Source organism: Hydra viridissima, unplaced genomic scaffold (genome assembly GCF_058129835.1).
Source record: "Hydra viridissima isolate aposymbiotic clone 2 unplaced genomic scaffold, HvirCarnegie_v1 scaffold_2, whole genome shotgun sequence".
NCBI lineage: Eukaryota > Metazoa > Cnidaria > Hydrozoa > Anthoathecata > Hydridae > Hydra > Hydra viridissima.
In genome coordinates, this window is record NW_028324301.1 from 11,353,506 (window position 1) to 11,365,034 (window position 11,529).

Genomic DNA, 11,529 nt, shown 5'->3' on the forward strand with positions numbered 1-11,529 from the left:
TGGGGGTTAAAAAGAAGAACCGCTATTCATCATTGAGCTACATTAATTGCAATATCATCATTGAACATCATATCAATCATCATCATCATTGAACTACATTAATTGCAATCATTATTATATGAAATGAGATCGGTAAAGAGAAAACTTCCATTTTGTTATAAAAAGAGAAGCACTGCACCAACAACTTAAAATAGAAAAATAGAAAATTTCTCATACATCTCGTCACAAAAATTCTTGACAATCTTATTATTAGCTTACTGTAAATAAGATGTTTAAAATTCAAAAATTAAGATTGCAATATTTATCTTAATGATGTGTAATTGCAATAAATCAAATAAAGCCTTCAATATTATCCTTTAACCATGCCGTAAATGGCAAATGAAGCTCCGGTGAATCCAAATGCAAAAGAAAATATAATCAATAGCCAATGAAGAACTTTGCTGAGGAGTGAAATGTGCCTGCGTCGTATCTTTAAGTAAAAGTACACAGGTAAGATAACTGTAATAAAAGTACCTCGAACATTTCCAACGAAACTTGTGACCATTTCGAAATTTGGAACACACACGGAAACAATCAGAACAAATCCTGTTGTGAGTACCCTCGAGACCAAAATCCAAAGCGTTTTTTTGTTATTTTTGTTAAAATATGAGATTTTGGGAAGTACAAAGTTGTCAGCCATATCAAAAACAACAAAAACAGAAGTTGGGTACATTAGATACATGCTTATACCGATTAATGTGGGTATTGTTAGTGCGAACGCTGATCCTTGAAAATTACTCAACACTGAACCCTGCGTAGCAATTCCAAAACTTAAGGCACCGACTGCGGCGAATACAACTTTTTTGACTGTGCAGAGCCCGTAAGATGCACAAGTTAATACCTTATAGTTTTCAGGGTGAATCATAGTTGCTTCCATTACAGGGACAGCAAGATGGAGATTGTAAGAGTTTATTATTATACCATACCCAATAAAAAAGTGTTTTATTGAAAACGAGGGAGTTATGTTCTGATAACTCCATTCATGCCATCTTGTTACCATGAGAACAAATGCTAATACTGATCCAATAACGAAGAATACAAGAGAGAAAAATCCAAACCATGCAAGAATGGACATACGTGGAATAAAAAAAAGGGGAAATGCAGCACATATCCACAGTACCGCCCAAATACGCTTGTCAAAATGCACCACGTTTCGAAGTAAATCGACAGTTATTTGTGAACAAAATATTAAAATATATATATCTGTCATCACATTACTTGCGACAAAAAATTTCATAACCGTATCTCCATGCCACGAAATAGAATCTCTGCCCATATCAACATAGCTTTGGTATACTCGTTTTTTGGTACCATCTTTGGAAACTTGGTATTGACAGTCGTTTATAAGCATGCAAGTGTAGCACATAAGGCCACCTATTATGACTATCATTACAAGAGCGGTAATTCCACAGTTGGCTGCAAGAAAAGGCAATGCATACACCGACAAACTTGTTATCATACTAAGGGTAGAAAAGAAAAATATTATATTCGAAGTACGCCTATCATCAGAAGGAATATCTGCTAACGATACTGTTTTAGACCCTCCAAAATCTTTTTGAGCCAATCTAGCTACAGTTGCACTATCTAAACCGAGCATGCTGCTTTGAAAAGTGAGTTGACTTGATTGAAAAAAAGAAGCATTTGCATCAAACTTTGTTTTTTGCTCTCTCTTGCTAGAGAGAAGTACAGACCTTTCGTTTGCTTGACTGTTCACGCAAAAGCTTACACCTTTTGGCCTGTGGTAATCAAAAGAGCTTTGAAAGTTAACATTAAAATTGTCGGCATTCCCTGAATAATCAAATCGATCGCTTTCGTCTAAAAATAAATACAAATAGAATAAATAAAGACAAATAGAATAAATAAAGACAAATAGAAAAAATAAAGACAAATAGAAAAAACAAAGACAAATAGAAAAATCCAAAAGAAACCATTTAAATTTATCATTTTATTACAAGTTTTATTTCAGATTCTACATTAAAAATTTGTTTTATCTTTAAATGCCTTTTTTTAGTGAGGGTAAGAATATACTTATTTTCAAATTTAAAATTTGTCATTTATTTATTAATCATCATTTCATTGTTTTGTTAAAATTTACCATTTGTCATTTCATTATCAACTGAAGGTCAGCGGTAAAGAAAACAGTAATTATGTGACCAAACTCCCATAATGCAATTCTTTGAGTCGAAGTTGGTATAGTAGTAGTTAACATTTTTGCAAGTGTTTTGTAACATTGTAAAAACTTCAGCGACGTTTATGTAAAAAATTCTGGAGGATCCTCCATGTCTTGGGCTGGGAGACATTGTTCTTGTTGTCACAGAGAAAAAGCATCCTCTACAGATGCAGCTTTTATCACAATTTTACTTATGGATTTCATGCAACAAATGAGATAAATATGAACAGCATGTTTTTCTGAAAAAGTTTGAATCTATTTATCAAATGAACATGCTTTACTTTTATCAAATGAACTCGTTTTACTTACGAACAAAATGCAAAAGATATCACCAGATTTAATTGTTACCATAATTTACATCGTTATTACTTTTCAATTTCTACCTTTAATTTCTACCTACCTGTAATTTTTAACTCTATTTCTCCTAAAATTGTATTAAATATGTAGAAATGCTTATCAAGTTTGTGCGCTGCTCTTTTTAATGACCGGAAGTATGGAGAAAAACTTTGGAAAAAAAGGGGTGGAGGAGTTAAATATTTTTTATTACAAAATTTTGATTTTAAATCAAGTTATTTTCTAAAATATTCTATTGATTATCCTTATTCAGTTTTTTTTAATGTGATTTTTACTTTGAAGCAATATTTAACGAGAGGTTTAAAATTAAATTTTTTCATGAGCATTGTTCTTTCCAAATATAATCCTAACCTTTTCTATGGTGATTAAAGGTTCAAATTAATCACATGGGAATCAAACGTTGTTAGATTCAGTTTCAAGCGGGATGAACGTTTCGGGATGAAATTTTCTGGCGGGATTTTTCCATTAAGTTTCTCGAAAAGTATTTCAAAAATCGGCTACCAAAGCGTCAAACTTCAACTGCTGTTCAAGCAAATTGAGTTCTATGCTCATTCTAAAATATTGTTAATTTTGTTTTACTGAATCAATTGAAATTACGTTTTTAAAATTTTTCACAAGGCTTTATAAGGAAAAGAGCGGCAACTACTCATTTTAGTTGAAAATGAGGCTTGACAATCAATATAACTTACTCAGTTCGATAAAGGACGAAATGCGAGTGAAGTGGTTTAAAGTATAAAGAAAGTGTACCCTAACTTCTCCTTGAGCATATTCATAGCCTATGGTCAGTTTACGAAATTTGCCGCTGAAAATCGAAGTACCGCGTTCAGGTCGATCATGAATGCGATGGATTGAAAGTGAGAAAGTAAAATCTCTTCCAGCTCTGTAAAATCGAAGAACTTTTTATTCCACGACAGCACCAGATCATACGTTGGCGTTGAAGGCCCAGCAAAAGCTGATAAGCTGCAGTGGGAAGTTCTGCCTCACCCTTCATATCCTTGCAACAGATTTTTACTTAGAACCGTGGGCAAGTTCACGAAGAATAAATAATTTCGCAATGAATTTGAACAAAACAAAAGATGGACGGATTTCTTACGTCCCAGAACAGCCAATTCTGGAAAAAATTGATTCATTTAAGAATAGAAGGAGGAAGGTCATTTATTTTAAAAGTGATTATTTTTACTTTAATATTTAGAAATGGAGCGTACTTTTTTTTTAGGTCAACTTCTTTCCATCAGTTTTTGATAGATCTAATAAAGTTTGATATAAAATGCTATTTGTCGTATGTTAGCCTCTCACGGAGACGTTACTGCGCTGCTTTTCTCAATAAAACCTTTGGTGGATTACCAATATAAAAAAATATTGAGAAATTTGCTCGAAATACAAACTCAAAACACTGATAAAAAGAAAATATTTCAAAAATTCAAAAACAAAGTATTTTACATTTTAAAGTTTGATGAAAAAACTCAATTTTCTACTAAGAATTACAAGTGATCCAGACTTACATTTTGATTTGAAATACATGGGGTTGCCATTTTCATAACCACAATGGTTTGTTTAGTTGCATGATTTTAACTCAATAGACTTAATATCCTGGTAAACTTCCCATCTTAAAACAAAAATACTGCAACAGAAAAGCATAGCACCATTTTAGAAGAGACAAATGGAAGATATCTTAAACCATATATTTATCCCCCCCCCCCCCATCTCTTCCCATTCTTTAAGGTCTTTTACAGCTCATCCATTAAGAAAATGAGGGCAGGAATATTTGGTATAATGATATTTGGAATGTGCATCACTACTTCATGGTATATGGGGAAATGGGGGGGTGGGGGGTGGGGAATGGTATTAACATTGTTACTTTTAAAAATTATTTTAACTTTTAACACTAGAAAATTGCGAATTCCAAATTACAGATAATGTAACGCAGGGCAGATTAGTTTTGCTTTTTAGTAAAGTTTTATGTTTTTCTTATAAGATAAATTCAACAAGACTGCTAGAGGATCCCTATTATTCAAACTAAAATGATTTTAAACTGCTGATGTAATTATTTTTTTTAAAACTTTTTATTAAAAGACCACTAACTTTATTTTAGGCTGCATTTACATTATCTACGATTAAAAATTTTTTGAAGAAAAATGAAAAAAGTGCACAGATTCAAATAGAGAGATCAAAGACGAAGAGCTCGATCAAAAAAGATTAAAAACCACAAAATGCTTCTTGCGAATCACTGACCCTCTGTAAAAAAAGAAAACAGTGAAACTTTAAAAGTTTGTGAAACAATTTTATCTCAACTACATGCACATGAAAAAAATGCACAAAAGTATGAAGTCCTCCGTTGTAAAAAAAGATTCAAGAAAACTCGTTGGCGCTTTTTTTTTTAAAGTCTTTTCTCAAAGGTTAAGTTCACCAAAAATTTTGAGTTAAAAGTTTTAGGTTTAAAAAGATTTTTTTTTTTTGTCTATTTCACTCCAAGTGCAAAAAATTCTTGAAAATAACAAATATGATTCAGAAAATACTTACTTATTTCTGCCTCCATTTTTGCAACTTTAATCGTTCTGAAAAATCTTACGCTAATCTTTACGTATATTTTTTAATTTGAGGTCGGAAGTTGTAACCACTTGAATGTGTGGGATTTAGTATTAGCTGAATTGTTGATTCACGGGTTTTTAATTGTTTTTTTTCGGATTAGCAGGAAAAAATGACAACACCTCAACACAATGTTTATATTCGCTGTGTTGAAGGTTGATATTTTAAGTTTATAAATAACAAAATCAAAGTTGAAATTTAAACAGAAAGCTGGAGAATTCGAAGCCTTCTCCTCCTTAAACAACCGAATCTTATTTATATCTTCTTTTTAACTCAAACAAGAATTAAAATAAACGAGTTAGCAAAAATAAACGAGACAACCTAAGGTAATAAATTTTTATGAAAGCTATGTTTCATTTGAAATTTTAATGTTTCTAGGTTAATTTTTTTATTCTAAAAATTACTTCAGTACTTTACTAGTAACTCTACAGCAGTCTAAAACAACCATTGTAGTTTTTAAGCTTTGTTGTTTGCTGGAAAGTCAAATGCAACATGTTTTTGTGTCTTTATCTATCAAATTGTTTTCAAAACTTTCTGATGCAAACATCTATCTCACCTCTGGCCGAACAAACACACAGTTATAGCTTTGACATCTAATAGTTTAGAAAACGTTGACTTGATCTCTTTAAAATATTTCACTACTGCGATCTAATTTTTTTTCGAGCTTAGTTTATACAGGCGCAGAAGAACTTTGTCCATCCGAACTACAGTGGCCTAACTGTGCGTACTAGAGCAACATTTTTCAGATTGTAGGCACCTGGGTGCTAATTTTCTTTTCAAAACATTTTGATTGGAGTAAAAATCCCACAAACACAAAAAGCAAGGGTACCAGGTGAATCCAACTTGAAAGAAAACCAAGTCTTGAAATCTCCGCTCACATGACAACTTAAAAAATGAATTAATAGCCCAGACGATTAAAAAGTCTATTTTTCCAATTGGAATGTTCATAGATGAAGCTCTTAGAGGAAGCACCTGAGTGAAGAAATTAAAAGTTGAGAAGATTTTGGGAGTTTAAAACTAGAAAACTTTCTCGTAAAGAAACTATTATAATATAATATTGTTTTATATAATATATAATATATATAATATTGTTTATATAATATATATAATATTGTTTGTTATTCTTTGTAAGATCCGTTTATTTCCTAGATATCTTAATCAATAATGATCAGATTATAAAAAGCAACTTCTTGAGAAAGAAATTATTCAGTTTATGTTCTGCATCAGACGCTGCAACTTAATGAGCACTATGATACCGAAAGTTACTCTTCTGGAAGTGAAATAAAAAGTCGTAAATAGATTCATATATTCGGGTCATATAGTAACGATTTGTTGTCATCAAAAGTATTCACGTATTTTTCAGCGTCAAAAGTTCTAGCTGATTTAATGTTCCACATAAATAAAATTAAATGTGAGACGTGAAAAAAAATTTATGGGAGACACGAGGAAAATTTAATGCAATACATTTAATGAAAAAAAGTTAAGGAAAGTGTTAAGACTTAAGCTTAAAAATTTATCCAATGATCAAAAAATTTATCCAATGATCAAAAAATGATTTCGATAGATGAGAGGAATGCTTTAATAGAAACTAGCTTTAAGATAAAGTGTAACTTTTGCAAAAGTATAAACTTTAAATATAAATAATACTGGTCGACAAGAATTTTTCATCTGACACAATTTCGCCCATTAATAGTTTTTTTACGCTGATTTCAAATATGTGCTCAGTTTTTTTTGTAGCACGGCTAGTTTTTGAGATGAAACCATCTGATATTATGATCCATAAAAAACTTTTTTACCACCTCTACATATTAAACTTGGTTTGATGGAGAACTTTGTAAAAGGAATATCAGCTGGATATGAAACAGGCGTTCAAGAGCTGATTCATTTTAAAAAATGGGATGCCGCGTTTTGAACACTTTTTACATCCCTATTGGAATTTTTTCCTTAAAATCTCGTTGCAGTGATGCGATGAGATAAGACGATCAGATGAGTAAGTGCAGTGAGTGATGAATAAGACGAACAATTTCATCAAGATATTAAACGAATGGAAAACTTTTCCTGACTTCGATAAAGTTTTTAGAAATGATTTTAAGCGAGTATTTTGAAGAACGATTTTAAGCGAGTATTTTGATTGCAGTAAATAAAACAAAGCGCATCCCAGTAAGCACGGATACGTATAATACACGTAATATTCACGTTTTTACGACACGTGTTTTGATGGTGGAAAAGAAGTCCGTTTGAAATTACTAATTCACGTATTTTTAGGACGTGTTTTACACGTCTCAAAGAAACCTTTTTTAAACGACTTTTTAACGTTTTTAAAAGGTCTATGACGCGCTCGCTAAACAAAATTTGTGACTCGTACTAATAATGAAAAACAGCTAGTTTTCTGATGATTTAGCAACAATTATTTCTATAATTTCTAGGAACGAAAAAACTACGTGTATATATAAAAAAGTTAAATAAGAAATTTTCTTTATTTGATAAATTAAAAATACAGAATTTTTCCTTTATTTGTAAATAAATATTACAAGAAACCATCTTTCTCTTTTTCAACGGTTCGAGGCGCACGTTTTAACTGTTCACCAAAGAACGAATCGATCACTTTTGCTGAATTTACATCCGATACTAATGCAGCTAAAAAATAAAATGATAGTAGAACAAAACACTTAATGAAAATAGTAAATCAATCTAAAATTCCCTTTAACATTTTGTCTTAAACAAAATTTATTTTAACATGTTTAAAAATTTTTAAGTTAAGTAAATATTTACCAAAAATTGCTTTACAGAGTAGGGTCTTGTTAAAAGAACGTTTGCCCTTACTTCCGGTCTTGTTAAACTGGGCTTGTACACTTTTATCAAGAGTCTCGTTAATGCATTTGCTGACGAACTGCGAAGTTGTTGATCCACCTAGTTATTTTAACCTTTTTATCTAAATCAAAAGAGGTGTAAAAACTTAAACATGTCATACCATGGAATCAATTGATCTATTTGTCTATTTTAATATCCATCCTGTTAACTTTACTGAACAAATTTACCCCAGGATAACAGTTTACAACCCTTAACCTGATTTTTTGAAAAAAAAATGTATATACAACTTTTAAGTAATAAACTTATGAAGTATTTTTATACTTTTAAGTTAATACTGTATAGTATAAACGTTTTTCATTAAATAAAGTAACTATACCGTTACCATAGCAACTTGATTTTCCCAGTTAGAACACAAACAAAACAAAACAGCCTTGTCACCTTTATGATTCCCTTATGTATTAGACCTAGATTACAATGAACTATATTGAAAAAACAACTTTATTATTAAAAACACTTACCAAAATATTAAATTCTACTTCAGTCGCCAACTTTTTTTCAAAAGCATCAAACTCTTCAAGGGAATGACACTTACTAACAAAAAGCGAAGAACTTTCTGGGTCAGTTCTCCGCCCTAGCCTTTCTAGTGCAGCAAGAATTTCTCCTTGGGTTGACTTAACTTCTGCCATCTCTATAAAAAATGCATATTGCCAACCTAAAAGTAACAATGAAAATTGTGATGCCAGTCTACTTTTTATTAGTTTACATCCCAAATGGTAAATGGATGGTAGTGGGGATTGCAATCCATTTAACATTACAACTCTTAAGCCCAAAACATAGAAATGAACTTAGTAAGTGCAAAAAAAAGATGCAGTTTTAATTGTGAAACTTTTGATTAGAAGGTGAACACTCAATACTCATGGCAGGTCATGGATTTTTGTTGAATATTGTAAGACTATTATAACATATATAATATAATTATACTTAAAAGATAGTTAAACTTACGTCTTTCATCCATGCACTTAAATGAAGAAGGAGGTTCTCTGTAGTTCCCGAGAAGACCATTTCTGTTTTTAGCCTGTCTAGTTAACTCTTGGGAAGAACTGTTTGATAGTAAAAAACTAGAGGAGCACTGTGATGAAACTGGACTTATGTTTTCTTTTTTTTTCCTTTTTTCTGTTACACTGAATGATATTTCTGAAGATAAGTCACATGACACTTTTTGTCTTGGAGAGCATCTATCACAACTTGGCACTTTTAAATGAGGATAAGAGGAAAAAGTGTTTGAAGTACTTTTAGAAAAATTATTTTCAATTGTTATACTTGGACTTTTTTTTCGATACGGACTGAGTGGCTGAACGTCACCTAAGAAATAAAACATATATTATACTAAAGTTTGTTATATATTATAAGGACAAAACAGAATAATAAATACCCTGTTCTGCAAATTCACTATGAGACAATTTGGAATCAAGTTGCAAACAGTCATTACACATGTCTTTAGTGCCTTTCTCTAATGAGATTTTAATTGATCCAACTCTTGCCATGACAACCACTTGCTTGTGTAGTGGTGGATAGGTTTTTTTCCTCTCGGTGGCCAATGAACAATTTTCTTAACTTCATCTACCCAATGCAAGGGCACTATACATCTCTTCTCTACTTCATTTTCATATAGCAAAACAAGAGAGTACAACCTTTTGATTGGGCTAAATACATAGTTTAGTCAATTAAAAATTTAAAAGATATGCACATTTGTATAGGTCCTAATATACGCAAAAAACATTTTCTCAAAGCTTAGTCAACCTGGCTCACAAAAGATGAAAATGAAATCTTGATTTGAAAATAATATTTAATTGAGTAAATATTTTTTATTTTTGGTTACAAAAAAATAATTTAAAAATTTTCTTGCATTGTTATATATAAATCATTATAAAAACGAATATTGTTTTCAAAATCAGGATAATATTTAAAGCAACAAGCTTTTCAGAAGTTTACCATTTAAAGCAACACGCTTTTCAGAAATTTGATTTAACATATTAGCAGACAATTTCCCTTTAGTTGTTCCTTTGATAGTTCCTTTAAGGAAATACAGCAGCCTACGCATACATCCAAGACACACTAGATGCATGTAGTCAAGTAGAAACATATTAATAAAATTTACAGATGTAACTTCTCTTAAAACTGTTTTGATGTGAAAAATATTTAACGATCGGACTGTTTTAATCCGCAAAATAAGTCGGATTAACTTTTTGCGGATTTTACGAACCGAATCACAGGTGCTTAATTATATTACGTTTTAAATACGTTTAAAAAACGTGTCAAATACTATGTGATATTTCCAACGTGTTTTAATACGTTCAAAAAACGTTCAAAAAAAACTTCGGACGGAAACACGAATAAAGTACGTGAATAAAACGTTTATATTTCGTGTCGTGCTCACTGGGATGTGGCTTAAATTGTTGACAGAATTTCTAACTTACAAAAAAAGTGAGAGATCCAACACAACAGTAGATAAATATCTTAAGTTTTTATGAAGCAAGACGCCATCTTGGTCTAAAATCTGTGTGTGACATTGAAAAACTAAATAAATATTATTAATCAGCGTGAAAATTTATCCAGAAAAAAAAATTGCATTCGTGATGAGAATAAAAAGTTCCATTTTGTTGACCGTGTATTCTTGTTAACAGTATTAAAACCACAGCGAATTCTTCTCGAATTGACTCAAAATTAGATCTTATCTGTTGTCATCGAAGCAAAAAATCGCATTAAGTAAAATATATATAAATAAAATCTAATAGTTTTACGTCACAAGTCTTGTGATGTAAAACTATTAGATTTTATTTAAAGCTGCAGCTGAATAGGAAACACTTCGCCACCAGTATGAAGATGACAATACATATTAAATAGATCTTTTTAAAAAAATAACGAGTTAAAAATAGTTGTACTTTAGGCAAACTGGTATTGTCGTCTTGCATTTGCTGCTCCATCATCGAATGAACGCAGTTAACGGACCAATCAAAACTTTTATGTTCAAAAAGTTTTTTGTGGTCAATATCTCAAATAAAGAAATTTTATAAAACTTTGTGAAAAAGATGTTATTGATAGTTGATAAAGAAGATTAAAGAATGATTTTTTAAGATATATATTCTTTATGATTTGAAAAATACTTTTGGAAAGAAATAAAATTTTGAATTTTATAGATCCTGTTTAAAACAAATCGAATTTTTTTCCCGATTAGTCGTAAGTTCAGCGAAATTTTTAGAATTTACGCAATTCATTTTATTAAATAAGCTTCAAACTTTTAAATAGGCAACTTTTATTCAGCATCGCTCGCAAAAAAAACTGGATCGCTCGCAAAAAAACTGGATTCGCGTCTATCTAGGAATAAATCCTGTAATTTTTTTTTTTTTAATCATCCAGTTATATAGAATAAAGAACAAACCTAGACCATCACTTCTAAAGAGCTAATGTTAGTTCAAGAACTTCAGAGCCAATAAAAATGTACAAGAAGAAGTATATGCGCCCATTTTTGTGTAAGGGGGATCCTTACTCAAAAGTTCTTATCACAAGCT

At 30.9% G+C, this 11,529-nt stretch overlaps 1 protein-coding gene, 1 long non-coding RNA gene and 1 pseudogene across 4 annotated transcripts; all 3 read right to left on the reverse strand.

The window, feature by feature from the left end:
• Positions 1–2: 2 nt before the first annotated feature.
• On the reverse strand, positions 3–5,224 carry LOC145187546 (vesicular GABA transporter-like). 2 transcript variants are annotated; one of them, XM_090077756.1, is made up of 3 exons: positions 5,084–5,185; positions 4,066–4,169; positions 3–1,854 (listed from the first exon to the last, which is right to left on the reverse strand). In XM_090077756.1, the coding sequence occupies exons 2-3, from the start codon at positions 4,082–4,084 to the stop codon at positions 350–352; spliced, it is 1,524 nt and encodes a 507-aa protein (XP_089933882.1). In that variant the 5' UTR covers positions 4,085–4,169; positions 5,084–5,185; the 3' UTR covers positions 3–349. The 2 variants fall into 2 exon arrangements, with proteins under 2 accessions (XP_089933882.1, XP_089933883.1); XM_090077757.1 differs by lacking the exon at positions 4,066–4,169 and having other exon boundaries at positions 5,084–5,224.
• A 2,383-nt stretch (positions 5,225–7,607) lies between these two features.
• LOC145190222 (uncharacterized) lies at positions 7,608–9,520 on the reverse strand (annotated as a pseudogene). The gene is made up of 5 exons (XR_016450207.1): positions 9,393–9,520; positions 8,963–9,322; positions 8,479–8,672; positions 7,922–8,081; positions 7,608–7,786 (listed from the first exon to the last, which is right to left on the reverse strand). The product of XR_016450207.1 is annotated as an uncharacterized LOC145190222 (transcript).
• A 6-nt stretch (positions 9,521–9,526) lies between these two features.
• LOC149891905 (uncharacterized) lies at positions 9,527–10,699 on the reverse strand. The gene is made up of 2 exons (XR_016450208.1): positions 9,953–10,699; positions 9,527–9,663 (listed from the first exon to the last, which is right to left on the reverse strand). It is a non-coding gene; the product is annotated as an uncharacterized LOC149891905 (long non-coding RNA).
• Between the last annotated feature and the right edge of the window lie 830 nt (positions 10,700–11,529).